Below are 15800 nucleotides of genomic sequence, written 5' to 3' on the forward strand. Positions count from 1 at the left end.
TGTTAAATCAGGAAGCAATCTCTTAAATACTTAGTACAAATACAATTCTACAGAATCCCTATATTCGTTCAGAGCATGCAGTAGTGTAAAGCTGCTGAGGCAACCCTTCTTCAGAGTTAAAAGCAAAAATTACTGCTGGAATCAGAAACAAAAACAGAAAATGTTGGAAAATCTTAGCAGGTCTGAGCTTTTTCAGAGTTGTCTGGTTTACTTTACATTAAACCTTTTTCCCCTTGCATCTTGATTTGCCGTTCTAATATGCTTTAGGTCCATAATTCATTTCATATGTAAAATTGTTCTTTTTGGTGTCTGATTTCATTGTGGTGCAACTCTATTGTAAGCACTTATCCATCCCAGTCTGTGCTTGTAAACACAGGCGATAACCTCATCATCATAACTGCGTGCATGGTTTCTTTAAGGTGCAAAAGCTGCAGGCGATATTGAAGCCCATGATGCTGCGACGTCTAAAGGAGGATGTGGAAAAGAAGCTTGCTCCTAAAGAAGAAACTATTATTGAAGTAGAACTGACCAATATTCAGAAGAAATATTATCGTGCAATCCTGGAAAGAAACTTTGCCTTCCTATCCAAAGGAGCTGGTCAGGCAAATGTGCCTAACCTGGTAAACACCATGATGGAGCTCAGGAAATGCTGCAATCACCCATATCTTATTAAAGGTACACACCTGCCTACTTTCTGAAATGTTGCACTATTCTGTTCTCCCTCTGTTCTTGGCAGCAGTGGATTTTATTTTTGAACATTCTCCATCCTAATGGTAAAGAAATTTTCCCTTCCAGGAACCTCAGGATATCTGCCAAATTTTTAATTTTCCTGTATTCAGGCCTGCTTTGAATCAGTTACTGCCAGTATCTTTTCTTTCAATAACAGTAGAATTTCAGTATTGGTGTTTGCCCTAGCACCCCCCACCCCCAACAAATCTGGTCAAAGGCTTTGTCAGTCAATTTATCATTTTGAAAGTGGGTGAGACTTTGCACCCGATTCCTATCTACCTAATCTTTAAAACCGCAATTAGTTGGATTATTAAGTTAAATTGTCAGTGATACAAAGCATTTCTTGTCTCTCAGAAAAAGTAGAATAGATGAAAATTGCGTGACTCACCCATGCTTTTTCAGCTCCTATAAGTGACGGGGGCGTTAGGGAGGCTTATGTAGATTTGAGATGCAGTACTCCGTTTTTATTCTCGTTTGCAGTGAAGTCTACCTGTCCTATTTAAATAATATGCATAGAACTTGAATGTATTTGTGTCTGTTTATCACCACACTTAATTCTTGCAGAGGCATAAAGTGTTTGTGCAACTAAATTAACTTGATAAGCAATAACTATATGTGCAATTTACAGCAAAACTGTTCTTAAAAAACAACATGCAGTTTGCTTTCCCAATTGTTTAAGGTACGTGCGTGCTAACTTTTTGTGCTCCATGTACGAGTACATTCAAGTCCCTCGGAATATTAACATTTACAGGTTTCAGGCCTTAAAAAAGCTGTTTTTCTATTATTACAAAAATGAATAACTCATGCTTCCCCATATAATATTCTATTCCTTTATCCCTATTTGCTTAATTTGTCTTTTTGCCTTTCTTTGTGTCCTCCTTGAAGCTTACATTCCCACCTCGCTTTGTATTGTCAAACATTATTATTGATTGATTATTATTGATCTTTTTGGCCGTATCATTGACGTATAGATGGTTATAAAGCTGAGGGTCCAGCACTAATCCCTGCAGCATTCCATTAGTTAACAGCCTGCCAATTTGAAAGTGCTCCTTTCGTATTTGTTCTGTTTCGTATCAGGTAATCAATCCTCCACCTGTGGTTGTAAATGTTGACACATGCAAATTAGAACCGCTTTCTCCAGAACTAGTTTTGCATCAAGTGAAATCAATGATATCTTAGAAATTACTGCATTTAAATTTCTTTATTCTCTCCTAACTTTCTATTTTGTGAACGTTAATACGTTTATCTCCTGCAAATGTGATAGACAATAGCTAACCATGTTCAATAGTATTTGTGAATTTTATATGGAGAAGGGTTGCTTACTTGAGAACTGGCTTTTTGAACAAGTTGGATGTCAGTCTTGGGCCTTGGCTGATTAAAGCACTGATCCAGTCTATTATAATGTAGTAGAATGAGGCTTCTTGATGTGTGTGAAACTTCACAGAGAGGAAAATGGATTTCAGAGAACAAATTAACATCCATTGCTTTCAGAGAGCCTTTTGTTGCCAAACAAAACACTTCAGTAGTTGCAGACAGTTAGACGTGGAATAAGCTAGTTGTTTTGCCTGTTGTGTTCATTGGAATTCAATAAAGTATTAAATTGTCAATTATTTTATGTAGCACCTTAAATGCATACCCATAGAAATGTTCCAGTAAGCTTAGACTTTAGTGATTTGGACTATTTTCCTCTAAAGGCTCAAATTTGACTTCAAGTTAAACACATTATTTAACACAGTGAAGTTGCAATTCATGTTTTTCTCAACAACTAGACTCCATTAGTTTTAATCTTCCCACAGTAATATGTGTACCCAAATTAAACCAGCTGTGATAGAATCTTAAGCTTTGTCCAAATTTGAAGTGGCAATATTTATTCAGCAACTATAATTTTGCATCTATATTGCTCATTGCACGTAAGAGCAATACAATAGCGCAGTGGTTAGCACTACTGTCTCTCAGTGGCAGAGATCAGGGTTTGATTCCCGGCTTGAGTCACTGTCTGTGTGGAGTCTGCACGTTCTCCTTATGGCTGTGTGGGGTTTCTCACGGTGATCCGGTTTCCTCCTGCAGTCTAAAAGATGTGCAGGTTGGCCATGCTAAATTATCCCTCAGTGTACCCAAACAAGCACCAAAGTGTGGCGACTAGGGGGTTTTCACACTAACTTCATTGCAGTGTTAATGTAAGCCTGTTTGTGACAATAATAAATAAGCTTGAAACTTCTTCACTAGCTAGTCCCTAATCCACCATGGTGAAATAAATATCCAGATTGCCAGATGCTTTACTAAACTTTGGAGGGTAATTTAAATTCTGGCTGTTGATTAAGCAATGTTTGGATTAAAAGAAAATTGGTACTAATTCAATACAATGCCAATATTCATAAAACCAAATTTGCCACTTTAATTTTAAAAGCCAAGAACTTAGTGCTTGAGCCTTAATGTTTGTAAATACATTGTATGTGACATGCTGCATACATTCGCTCTTAACACTTGGTTGCCTAAATGCCCCACACAAATAAGCAGGTTTACTTGACATTGTTTCTTAACAACATAGAAATTGCAGTATGGAAAGACTGACTTATCCTGTTATGTTGGTGCTGGTTGCTTTCCGTCAAACCAGTGTGCTTACTCCAATGAAAATTAGGGATTTCTGTTTCAAGTTCCTGTTAATTGTGAATTCTCAAAATTTAGGTATTATTTCTCTCTTTAATATAAAATAGTTTTGTTTGGTGTTTTAATGTGCTATCTTAGTTGTGTTGGTTGTATCCTTATAATCTGTAGCCTACAAACAATAATGATGTTGCAGTTTAATATTTAAACATTGTGTCTTCAGATGCCACTTTCTGTCATCCTTTGGCATCTGTACAATGGTATTGTATCTTATAAAGTAACTTTGGTTTGTTTGAAGCAAATTTGATGCAGATTATTTATCGAACAATGTGACCAAAGAATTATAGATCCAGGATGACACATGTTCTCTTTGGTACTAGGTGCTGAAGAAAAGATTCTAGGAGAGTTCAGAGAAATGCACAATCCAGTTGCTCCAGCCTTTCATCTACAAGCAATGATTCAGTCATCTGGTAAACTAGTCTTAATTGACAAGCTGCTCCCAAAGATGAAAGCTGGTGGTCACAAAGTTCTTATCTTCTCCCAGATGGTGCGCTGCCTTGACATACTTGAGGACTATCTTATTCAAAAGAGGTACAGATTATGATGTCCCAATCTCTCAAATTAAGAAACTGCATTTTTTTCATAACACTATAATGTTGTATTTTACATACCTTAAGCGCAAGGTTTAAATTTTTCCATGTGAAATTTCCTGTGCAAAAATACCTTTCTACTAGTTTCAGATTTTGATCTCACCCCTGGCAATATTTCCAGTACAGATTTATTTTTCAACTGTCTGAATATAGTCACCAGCTGTGGCCACCAGATTGCTATATGGGTTGCTTTGCTGAATTTTCTTCCTATCAATGACATCTAATTTACGAAATAGCTTTCTCTACCAATTACCTGTGGACAATGTCGCAGGGATGTTATGGGCTAAGTTAAATCAAAGGATTTTGCATCAAAAATGCATTCAAACATGCAACAGGTTGTTCTGTAAATATTACATTTGATGTACTGATGTTAATTGAACTGTTTAGTGCAAATTTAAATATTGCTAATCTTTATTTAGACAAAATATTTAAAATATTTATGTAGTTGAGACAGTCAAGTGAGATTCCACCATCCTGTTCAGATGAATGTTAAAGATACCATGACACAAATTGGAAAGACCAGAAGTTCTCCCACTGTCTTGGCTAGCATTTATTCCTCAACCAGCACTATGAAAATCAATGAATTGCTCATTTAACTCATTGATGTTTGCAAGTCCTTGTCTACATAACAACTGTAACTACACTTGCGAAAAAAAATGTTGGCTGGAATAATCTCAAGATGTGGACGATTTGATCTACTGTGCATTCCTGGCACTGTTCTGGAAGAACACCAGGATTTGGAAGTAGAATAGGTTGTGGAGTTAGTGATTTGAGTTTTGCTTCATTTAGACAAATTACACTGACTTCCCAATATTCAAATGAAATTGACATTAACGAGTATGATCACTGGTTTGTTTGTGTGTGAATTACAGCCCACTAATTTCCAGCAACATGAGTTGTTCTCAGTTTGTTTGCATATGCAGCATTGAGGTTTTTGTTTCACCCTCCATATTAGAGCAGTTAATATCTACAGTGAAGTAGCAGGAGTTACACGGAGAGTTTAATAGATTGTAAGCTTGTTTCTGGAAGCATTGTCAGGTGCAAAATTCAGTTCCTCACCTATTGCTGCAAACCATATTCTTATGCACTTTTTAAACTTTGGTGTTAAAAGTGCAAAGTAGCCTAGAAATTAGGTTGGCAACATATAACTAATGAAGTGCCTCCGGGTCCTCAGGCCCCAACTATTTACAATCTATATTAATGACTTGGATGCAGGGGTAGTGAGTACCATAGCCACATTTGCAGATGACAATAGGTGGGATTGTAAACTGCAAAAATGAAATAAGAAATATACATGTGCATGGATTAAGTGAATGGGGTAAAATGTGATGGATGGAGTTTAATGTAGATAAGTGAGGTTATCCATTTTTCTGGAAAAATGCAAAAGTAAGTTATTATTTTGTAGTGCTTCATTGCAGAGGAATCTGAGTGTTCTCATGCATGGATCGCAGAAAACATGTATGCAGGTGCAGCAGGTAATAAGGAAGGGAAATGGAATTCTTGGCATTTGTTGCTAAAGGAATATAAAACCAGTGAAGTGTTATCAATATTGCACAAAGCATTAGTGAGACAGCACTTAAAATATTGTGCTCAGTTTTGGCCTCCTTACTTGAGGAGGGATGTGGTTGCATTGGAAGCAGTTCAGAGGAGTTCACTAGATTGTTCCCAGAGATGAGGGGTTTGATTATGAAGAGAGATTGGGCAGTTTAGACTTGTACTCCTTGGAATTTAGAAGAATGAGGGAAGATCTAACTGGGGTGTACAGGATGATAAGAGGATTGATAAAGTAGACATGGAGAGGATGTTTCCTCTTGTGGAGCGATCTCAAACAAGTTCCAGGATAAGGGGTAGCAGATTTAAAACAGAGAAATTATTTCTCTCAAAGGGTCATGTGTCTGTGGAAGTTACTACCCCAGAGAGTGGCGCATATTTGGGTGGGCATTCTTTTAATTAGTAAGTGTTTGAAGGGCTATGGTTAATGGACAGGTAAGTAACGTTGAGGCCAGGATGAGATCAGCCATAATCGAATTATATGGTGGAGTAGGCTCAAGGTGCTGAATTGCCAACTCCTGCACCTAGTTCTTATGGTTCTTATGATTACGATTTTTATGAAATTACTTTGGGTGATAACATATGAAAATAAGATACCTTCACTTGACATTTTGCATTTCACTAATTTAACACAGAGCAGTAGCCTATTTATTTTTTCCTGTTACATCAGAGTAATATTTTAAATATTTTAACCCAGCCAGAAGTTTTGGCTTGAAAGCCAAAATTGTAGTAAACTTCAAAATGCAGGAAAATGCACAAAAGAAAGGTCAAAAATCAACTTGCTTGAGGGCGAACATTCCTAGAAAATAAATTTCACAGATTCAGCACTCAATCGTCTTCAGTATTTTCTAAACCCACCATTGTTGTAAACTGACTTCTGTTTGCATCAATAGCATTAACACAGACCAAATGTGCCATTGTAATGGCAGTCGCATGCCTGGAACATTGAGAACAATCTAATAATGATTGCTATCTTCATTTTCCTTCAGTATGGAAAATATGGTATTCAGTCTCAACAGCCAGATTTCACCTGCTGTTGTTTGTCTGTGGATTCTTTTTCCTCTTCATAAAATCAATTGTTTGATATCCCCACAGCTGAAGTTATGGGTTACCCATGTCACACTGCACTTAGTGTAGATCTTCACCTTCATATGCCATATTCTTTCTGAACTGTTGTCTGTTCATGGATTCTGTCAGCTTGAGTTGGCTTTCTGTTTTTCTTGATTAACATGCAGTACAGTCAAACCTCAGCCAAGGAAAGGAATATCATATCATGTTTTACAAATCAGCGTACTGAGCTGATGTCACAAGTTGGTGCAGCACAGGTTTGAACATATAATTTCCTAATTTGATTAGTTGCCCACCTCTGTCAACTTTTGTGGAGAAATTTAGAAGCTTAGAGCATTACTCCCTATGCCTTTGTACGTTCCTTAAGGTGGATATCTGGAATGGCATATCTATGGCTTGTGTGAACAGTATGATTCGTACCCACCCTCTTAGCTGGAGAATAGTACATGAGGTTTGTTTGTGAAAAGAGGAGATTTCTAAAAGAACTTGTTGAAATGTAGCTGAATAGGAATATTAACTTTTTTTAACTGCTTTTTACATGAGAAATTAATTGTGCATTTAGTGTAATGGAAGTATAAATGCATTCTTTATGACCATAACTGCAATTTCACACACATGAAGACTTACTGGTTTTCCAAACCTGTAATCCAACAACTTGGAAACTGCAGAATATGACTCCTGTTGGCTCTTAGATAATGGTTCCTGAGATTGCAGTAAAGCTAATTATTTAGAAGTGTCATTCATCAAAGCTCTCCCAATGGCATGGCATCATAGATATGACTGCATCACACTATGTTTTCAGAGCTATGAATACAACAAGGTCTTGTGATGTCACTTGCTGCAGCTCACATTGTTACTGGAGAGTAATCAGTTAGCAACATTTTCCCAACCTTGAGAACAACAGTATCAACATTGTCATGTGGTTGAGTTAAACAGTAAAAATGCTCAGTGGCAAAACATAAGTGTATTTTTTGTGAGCAGTTATTTAAATGGGTGATAGGGCTGAATTACCAACTCCTATTTCCATTGCCCTTTGTCCAAATAATTATTTTTAGTTGTGAAAGATGATTTGAGCAAAATAATGAACCAGGATAATAATCAAGAAGGGGCTATACCAAATAAACTTTAATCTTTTATGGATACATGGGCACCAAGCTTTTTTAATTGCTGTGCATTTTTATTGCCTTGCAGCCAGTACATAACACATTTTGTTTATTCACACACTTCCAAAGAATTATCCAGCTTGTGCTCTTTTCTTGTGTAAAGTCTTAATTGCTGCAATCTGATGAGCAATCATCTGGAATCCTCATGAAGTTTAGAGTCATAGAGGTTTACAGCATGGAAAGAGGCCCTTCGGCCCAACTTGTCCGTGCCGCCCAATTTTTACCCAAGTCCCAATTGCCCGCATTTGGCCCATATCCCCCTGTCTCCATCTTACCCATATAACTGTCTAAATGCTTTTTAAAAGACAAAATTGTACCCATCTCCACTACTATCTCTGGCAGCTCGTTCCAGACACTCACTGCCCTCCGTGTGAAAAAATTGCCCCTCTGGATCTACTCTCTGCTCTCACCTTAAACCTAGTTTTAGACTCTCCTATCTTTGGGAATGGATGTTGATAATCTATCTGATCAACGCCCCTTATTATTTTATAGACCTCTATCAGATCATCCCTAAGCCTCCTATGCTCCAAAGAAAAAAGTCCCAGTCTATCCAGTCTCTCCTTGTAATTCAAACCATCAAATTCTGGTAGCATCCTAGGAAATCTTTTCTGCACTCTTTCTATTTAATATCCTTTCTAAAATAGGGTGACCAGAACTGCACACAGTATTCTAAATGTGGCCTTATTAATGTCTTGTACAACTTCAACAAGACGTCCCAACTCCTGTATTCATTGTTCTGACCAATGAAGCCAAGCATGTGGAATGCCGCCTTCACCAACCCGTCCACCTGTGACTCCACTTCCAAGGAGCTATGAAGCTGTATCCTTAGATCTTTTTGTTCTCTCCCCAATGCCTTACCATGAACTGAGTAAGTCCTACCCTGGTTCAGTCTACCAAAATGCATCCCCTGCATTTGTCTAAATAATTGATCAAGATCCCATTGCAGTCCTAGATAACTTTCTTCACTGTCCATTATGCCACCAATCTTGGTGTCATCTGCAAACTCAATAACCAAGCCTCTAAATTCTCATCCAAATCATTAATATAAGTGACAAATAACAGTGGACCTAGCACCGATCCCTGAGGTACACTGCTGGTCACGGGCTTCCAGTTTGAAAAACAACCACACTCTTCTGTCATCAAGCTAATTGGCTACTTCACCCTAGATCCCATGAGATTTAACCTTATGCAAGTTTGCATGTCAATTTATTGATTTTTTTTTCCCCAGTTAATTCTGTGTTGACAGGGCCAGCTGCAGTGCTCCTCCTTCAGCATGGTAAGGTCTGCAAAGACAGGTACAGGTCGAGAATCCTGTTATCTGTAAATCTGAAAACCAAGCAAATCCAAAGAACGCACATTTTTTGAACCTCATTGCCCCTTAGCGCAGGATGTTTAGATGTTTGTGTATTGTTTATGTTGCGATTTTTGTGGTGACCATGTCAAAAAGAGATTAATTGCAGGTATTCTAACCATTTTAGTTACCTCAGTGGTTAGCACTGCTGCCTCACAGCACCAGGAACCCAGGTTCGATTCCCAGCTTGGGTCACTGTCTGTGTGGAGTTTGCACGTTCTCCCCATGTCTACATGGGTTTCCTCCAGGTGCTCTGGTTTCCTCCCACAGCCTGAAAGATGTGTTGGTTAGATACATTGACCCAAACAGGCGCACAGGACTGTGGCGACTAGGGAAATTTCACAGTAACTTCATTGACGTGTTAATGTAAGCCTTACTTGTGACTAATAAACAAACTTTAAAATTCAGAAATTAGACTCCACTGTGAATAAAAATGGATGGTGTTTATTGGCAGATTACCAGTGCTGTATCTTTCGGTTCTGAAACAAAAGAAAATTTTCCCCGAGTGTTAATTTGGAGTTGCGTTGTGATATGACAGATTTAACATAGCATGGCTCTGTGTTTCTGTCTTCACACAACTGTCTGACTGGCTGCTTTTTGTTTGTGACAAAGAAAAGTTTTAAGCATATGTCAGGGTTTGTTCCTCCAGCCAAATAAAAGATGGGTGGAGAAAACTAATTTATTAACATGGATTGTTGTTGAATTGCCTTGTGCTGCAATTTTAATACATGCATGGGCTCAACTTTCTCTTTGTGCTTAAAACCTCAGATTATTTGGGAAAAAGGCATCATGACTTGTGACTTGACACAGACATTGTACTTTTAATATTGATGTTATCTTGAGTTGTGGGCCTTGACCTTTCATCTTTGTTTCTGAAGAAGAAAAGATCTGAACTGGATTTATACATGATTAGTTCCTTTAGAAACAGTGAGGTGCAGTGCACAGAGCACCTTCTCCCCTGTTTTATTGGTTATTTGTGTTTGTTTATTTGGGATTAATATTGAAGGGTGCCAATAACTTGAAGTTTACTATGTTCCTGATTATTTGCATTTTTTGATCGGGTTAGATGTGAGCTGCACCATTCACTAAAATCCTGCAACAGTTTGCACATTTTTCCTGCTGACTAGCTGCTAGAATCTCAATTCCTTATGTTTCTTTTTCCTTTCAGCCGAGTCTTTATTTCTCCCCTTGCTATCACTGCTGTCCTCTTGGTTTGTTCATCTGCCTTATTTGTTTCTCAGAAGTTTATGTCCATTGTTATCTGCTCCCTCTGTTAGAAACCTTTCATCTCAGTGTCACACATTATTTATAAAAGTGAAGAACAAAAGAGCTTCAATTCCAAAATAATGGCAAGTAATGTGTAAGAAGCTTCTTCAGTTTATTCCATTACTACAAAACTACAAATGGTCGTGAATGTAGCCCAATCCATCATGCAAACCAGCCTCCTGTCCATTGATTCTGTCTATACTTCCTGTTGCCTTAGCAATGCAGCCAGCATAATTAAGGACCCAATTAATGCACCCCAAACATGTTCTCTTCCACCTTCTTCCGTTGAGAAAAAGATACAAACGTCTGAGATCACCTAACAACCAACTTCCTCTCTGCTACCATCAGACTTTTGAATGGACCTACCTCGCATTAAGTTGATCTTTCTCTACAGCCAAGCTATAACTATAACACTACATTCTGCACTCTTCTTCTCTGTGAACGGTATGCTTTGCTTCTATAACACCTAAGAAACAATACTTTTCACTGTATAGTAATACATGTGACAATAATAAATCAAGTCAAAATTTACTTGCTGGTACTTGGGGGTTCTGAATTTACAGTTGTATCCATGCAGGGGGCAGCTATCATTATGCAAATCAACATGCGCATTTAATTTTGTGTTCAAATGTTATGTATTAGCATTACTGTCCAACAAAACACTAAATTGTGATGTTTCAAATACAGCAGTTTAATTAGGAATGGAGTGCATGTCAGTCATGATACTGGCACTTTCTATATGAGCACTTTCTATATGTGTACTGTTTGTACAGAATTTAACCTGCTCTAAGAAGAGCCTGGCCTGATCTTTAGACAGTAGTATACTTCAGTCCAATTGTATCTTGCAGTGTAGGTTCAGAAAACTGTATTGGGAAATGCAGCACTGCGTTTATACGGTTTGGCTCCCCCCTCCCCAGTAATCAATTCAGTTGATTTTCTGGCAGCAACTGTCTAATGTGTTAAGCTCACATGACAAAATATCATTCAACAATTAGTAGTCTGTGAGTGTGCTAAGTGCAATCTTTTCTGAAGCTAGGAGAGAAGGTCCCTTCAGATTCTTACTGATTTTGGAGCATAGGGGAAGAGAAAGGTGGACGATGACAAAAGTTCACAGATGGTCAACTTGCTTGTTTTGTCTCATCGAAAAGAAACATTTAAAAATTAATGTTAAAATATCACAGTATAAAATTATGTTTTAAAATTAGCTTACCCAAACGTTTCATTGGGGGTGAGTGCACAACAATTGGGGACTAGCCCCTGAGGTCTTGAAGGTAAGTACGAAACGGGCTGCCTATCTTGGAAGTCAGACGTGGAAAAGTTAAATCAGGCTAAGTAAAATTAGTAAATGTTCAGATGTATGATGAAAAAGGCACGAAAATCTTTATCTAAATAGGTATGATACTTGCCAGAACTGCGTGCATACGAGCTTGTGAAAATTAATAGTTTGAATTTGAATATACCATTCCCTGAAATAATTTGAATATAACCATTCTGTGCAAAAATAATTAATGTACAAATGTCACTTCTCTGATTGCAAGGCAGGCCAGCTTGTAATCAATTTGCTTTGGTACTTAAAGTCATGAGAAATGTGCAGTTATTGGAAATTAAATTTGTATCTGAGCACTGTTATGATGGGCTTCTTAATCAGCAAGAAATAAATGATTAATTGTAGCTTGGCCTTGTCTTGTTTAAGATAATTATAGAGTGATAAATCAGAGCAGTAAATAAAGGGAGAGCCGCAATTACCACGATTTCTAATCGCAGCCCTCAACAGGTGAAAACACATGCAACACAAATATGCATTTTCTTATATTTAATTTCTCCCAATTACATTTTAAAAGTCTGCAAATCAATATAATTTCATATATGTAAATTAGAGGCTAAACCAACTCACTTTAATTATTTGCTGACCTATAGCAGTCTGTTTGGATGTGTATGTGTTCCGTACTTTTGGGGGTGAGGGGTGGTGCTTAGCTTAAGCTTAAAAAAAAACTCAATATTCAGAAGCAAACTGCTGGGTAGGATTAATGAAGAATATTTAGCTGAGTTCCTCTATGCCCTCTGTTTACAGAAAGGACTTGTTTAGTAAAATTGGATTCTGTACGTATTTTATTCTGTGGGACACTGCTATTTTCTATTTATTTCACGTCTTAGGTTAGGTTACTAGGAGTTAAATTATAAAACATATGGAATTTTGACTGGCGACTGAATGATGTATGCAGTATATTGTTGTATAATCTGCTGCATTAATGTGATTGTAAACATCTTACCGATTTGAAGCAGATGCGCAGTCAGTTTTAGATTATATACAGAATCTGGTATTATGCTGTCAAACCTCTTGCTGTATAACAGTACTCCATCAGAACCAACTTCTTAAACCTTAATTTTAAGGTTTAAGAGGGACCCAATTCATTTGGTGACTGCCTTTACAGACATGTTCACGCTGCAGATTTGCTTCAGTGCTGGTGTTTTTCCAATTTGTTCTGATGCTAAAATTTTTACACAAGTTTGGGATTTGACTACAAAGAATAGAAATAGTGGGGGTGATTCTCCCAACAGTGCTGAATTGGTGGGAAAACTGTTCTAGATTGCGACAATTCTGACAGTTCAGCCTCTCATCTGAATTACTGCATTCTGTTTACTGAAGAGGTCCCAGTCGTGAATCTCATTAAAAACCTGGGCAGATGGGGCCTATTCGCATCGGAGTTTGCCAGTTCTGGAGCTCTGCGCATGCGCAGTGGCCCCAAACTATCAAAGTCCCAATCGCATCCCCGCAGTGATGCCCCTCCAGCCCACCCCCCACGGCCCGTTTGCAGCCCCCACAACAATTCCTGGGCCAGCCTTGACCCTCACACCCCCGCCCATCCCGTCCCGTCCTGGAGCGCCCTGATTCCCAGGGCTCACTTCCCAGCAGTGGCGATTTCCCCGACAGACCCCCTCCCTCGGCCCGCCCCAATTGCTGCCCTCCCTCCATTCAAGAACGATCCCAATGCAGAGTGGCCATGGGATCCCCCCACCCCCACCAATTGTACCTAGGCCCCGCCCACAATAAGCTCCACACCCCTTGGCAATGCCTGGTGTCTGGGTAGTGCCCGGGTGCCCCCTGAGCATGGGCACTTTGCCCCTTGGGCAATGTCGAGGAGCACAGGCTGGCACTGCCAAGATACCCATGCACAGGGCCCCCAATTGCCTCCCCCTCTTCATTCCGGCAGGGTCTTCCACTAGCTCCCTGAACGGGGGAGCAAATCTAAACCTACTGAAATGAAGTCCTCCTGCTGGGGTGGGAGATTTAGATCCCAATAATTAACAAATCTACATATTTAAAATAGATTAAACACAGATTTAAATTGACTTACCTGACTTCTCACCGGTTTGCAGCGTGGTCTGGCCGGTGACTGCTCTCAGACTCTGGGAGATGCGCGTGTGTTCCCAGCGCAAATCCCTGTTCAGGGCTGCAGGACAGCATCTCCCAGCTGGACCCACTAGAAAAGTAGCGGAAGCGGATGGAAAAATCGTGGCCAATATATGAGTCTTCCTAAGGGGGGGGTGCAACTCCATTGCTACATTAAGATGTGTTTAAGGAGTCTTCAAGATATTTGTTCTCCTTGCATCACTTGGATACTTTTTTTTACTTCTACCGAGAATTTAAGCATCACTATTCACTCTGTGTTTACAGAGCATTCACTCAAGCAAGGGTCATAAAATGGAAGGCTTGCATTTATGCAGTGCCTTTCATTTCAAAGTACTTTCCAGCCAAAGATGTTCTTTTTTTGAAGTGCAAGAAGTGTGAATGCCAGCCGCACATAGTACAGTCCCATAAACAGTGATACGAGAATGGCCAGATTATCTGTTTTTGAGTACTGGTTGAGGAATAAATATTGACCAGGTCATGGGAGAAGTCACTGGCCTTGTTTCCTCTAAGCTGCCCAGGTGAATGGTCCCTCAGTAATCAGGAATGTGCTGTGTAGGGAGCATTGAGGTGCTGTTTTTAAGTTTTGTGCATGCTTGGCTACCCGTCAATTTTAATGGAGCCGCACAGTTCAACAAGCCAGCCATGTTCAAACAGAAATTAGAGGGAACATCGTGTCCATCCCTGGCTCTTCACTTTAGTGCCATGAAATCCCTTAATATCCATTGGACAAACTCAGCTTAACATCCCATTTGAAAGATGGCACTCCCTCAGTAAAGCACTGGAGTGTCAACCTAAATTTTGTACTCAAGACTCCGGAGTGGGTCTGAACTCTCAACCTTCTGACTCTGTGGCAGTTTTACCAACTGAAACATTGTTATAAATGGACATTACCTAATTGGGATTCCAACTATAGCCATGTATGTAATACCATGGAATACCAGCATTCCACCATAAAATGCAGCAGGTTTCTAGTGTTTCAAAAAAATCATATTGCTGCACCAATTTTCTTCAAACAATCAAGATTTCATAGGTGATTGAGTATGGATGGAGCTGTAGACACATTTGAGTGTCTATGTATAGAGGTCTGTTTTCCTGATCAAAGAATTGGATACTTGATCTTTGCAACATTCTACCATCATGGTGGCCATTAGATATAGTTGATGATTTTGGTCAACAAAGAACTATATCAGTGATTTAAATGGTAAACTTTTGGTGTCCCTGTTGACAATTTTGTGTTATGTTTAGTACTGTAGAGTTAATAAGACATAAGGTAGTGCAGTGCAAAGTTTTGCAAAGACGGAAACCAGGTATGGAATCTATGGAAGAAAAGATCTTTATCCTGAACTAAGTGAAAATCACATGAATGATTTTTATTTTATTTTACTTCGTTTTATATACAGGTACCCATATGAGCGTATTGATGGGAGAGTTCGGGGTAACTTGCGACAAGCAGCAATTGACCGATTTAGCAAGCCTGATTCTGACCGCTTTGTGTTCCTACTGTGCACAAGAGCTGGTGGTTTAGGCATCAACCTAACTGCAGCAGATACTTGTATAATTTTTGATTCAGACTGGAATCCGCAGAATGACCTTCAGGTAATACAAAAATGAAAAAACAAACTTCAAATGTAGATAAGTTTGGTAATCAAGCCCCATTAGAAATAGGCTTGTGTTTTGTTAGTTTTTCTCAAAAAAGTTAACTTTTTCTTGCCTAGGTCTGTAAAACATTACAAAATAGTATTAGAGGAAAGTTTGTTAATCCATATATATTCCCAAAAAATCCAATTAAAGCCTCCACATGCTTAAGAAGAATCTGTTTTTATCCAAGTAATATGATGTGTGTTAATAGGTTCCACTACCCAGTTTTATAGTTTTTAGGAGCTGGAATACTTGCTATCTTTGATGTTTTCAATCTACAATCTATATCCACAATTTAGTGAAATGGGAGAAGCCTTTGGGTCTCTGTATTGTAATTAGATGACCAACAAGCACTGAAACAATATTGG

General features: G+C 38.7%; 1 protein-coding gene across 9 annotated transcripts in view; it reads left to right on the forward strand.

The window, feature by feature from the left end:
- Positions 1–15800, forward strand: part of chd9 (chromodomain helicase DNA binding protein 9) — a 261421-nt gene that overhangs the window by 189473 nt on the left and 56148 nt on the right. For all 9 annotated transcript variants that reach the window (XM_080186992.1, XM_080186995.1, XM_080186994.1 and 6 more), the window contains 3 exons: positions 420–675; positions 3714–3924; positions 15195–15390. In XM_080186992.1, the coding sequence (XP_080043118.1) occupies positions 420–675; positions 3714–3924; positions 15195–15390 (663 nt within the window). The remainder of the gene's footprint in view (positions 1–419; positions 676–3713; positions 3925–15194; positions 15391–15800) is intronic.

The sequence above is a fragment of the Carcharhinus amblyrhynchos genome, chromosome 4, assembly GCF_965287045.1.
Source record: "Carcharhinus amblyrhynchos chromosome 4, sCarAmb.v2.hapA, whole genome shotgun sequence".
NCBI lineage: Eukaryota > Metazoa > Chordata > Chondrichthyes > Carcharhiniformes > Carcharhinidae > Carcharhinus > Carcharhinus amblyrhynchos.